The 681-nt window shown below is 66.8% G+C and overlaps 1 protein-coding gene across 1 annotated transcript in view; it reads left to right on the top strand.

The window, feature by feature from the left end:
- Nucleotides 1-466: 466 nt before the first annotated feature.
- Nucleotides 467-681, top strand: part of FAM98B (family with sequence similarity 98, member B) — a 17,184-nt gene continuing 16,969 nt past the window's right edge. Inside the window, exon 1 of the mRNA XM_010574285.1 lies at nucleotides 467-603. Coding sequence (XP_010572587.1) covers nucleotides 467-603 — 137 coding nt within the window. The remainder of the gene's footprint in view (nucleotides 604-681) is intronic.

Genomic DNA, 681 nt, shown 5'->3' with positions numbered 1-681 from the left:
ACCCCGCATTCCTCAGGCAGGAGCTCGGGCTTGGTCACGTTCATAGCCGGTACCATCGCGTGTGTCAGTACAGCGCAACCCACCTACCGCAGCTTCCCTCCGCAATTCATTAAAAATATCACAAACAGCCTGGATTTTAAGTTCAGACGGGCTCCGGGAGCTGGTCCCCGCTAGGCCTGCACCCCCAGAGTGGAAAATCAGGGCGACGGGCGCCCTGCAGTCATGGTCAGAATTTCACAGTTCGAAATCAGAGAGAGATCCCAGCAACGCTGCAGAGGTCCAGGCCTCAAAACCTGCTCTTTTCACCCACGTCCCAGACGAGGCGCGGGGCCGGCTGTACGGGTCTGAGGGTGGCGGAGCGGGCTCCCCAGGCAGGAGCCACGTCCGGAGGCCGAGAGGGCGGCCGCGGTCTCTCCCGGCCCCGTGTTTCTGCAGGTGGCTGGTACCTGAGGGAGGGGGGTAGGCGATGGCCGAGCCGACTGCGGCGGGCAGCGGTTTGGGGCCGAATCCCGAGCAGGGCAGCAGGGACAGCCGTGGGGCCAGCAGACAAGCCCCGCCGGGGAGGGGTGAGAGAGCTCGGACGCTCCTCGGCAAGGGCGGAAAGCAAGGGCCGGCATCTCCAGCTACGGGCGGCGCGGTGGCAGGGGGCGGCCCCGCAGCCCCTCCGAGCGGGGGGGGGCA

This window comes from Haliaeetus leucocephalus, unplaced genomic scaffold, assembly GCF_000737465.1.
Source record: "Haliaeetus leucocephalus isolate CR32 unplaced genomic scaffold, Haliaeetus_leucocephalus-4.0 Scaffold417, whole genome shotgun sequence".
NCBI classification, from domain to species: Eukaryota; Metazoa; Chordata; class Aves; order Accipitriformes; family Accipitridae; genus Haliaeetus; species Haliaeetus leucocephalus.
Note: the sequence above shows the minus strand (reverse complement) of the source record. Positions and strands in the feature narration are given on the sequence as shown.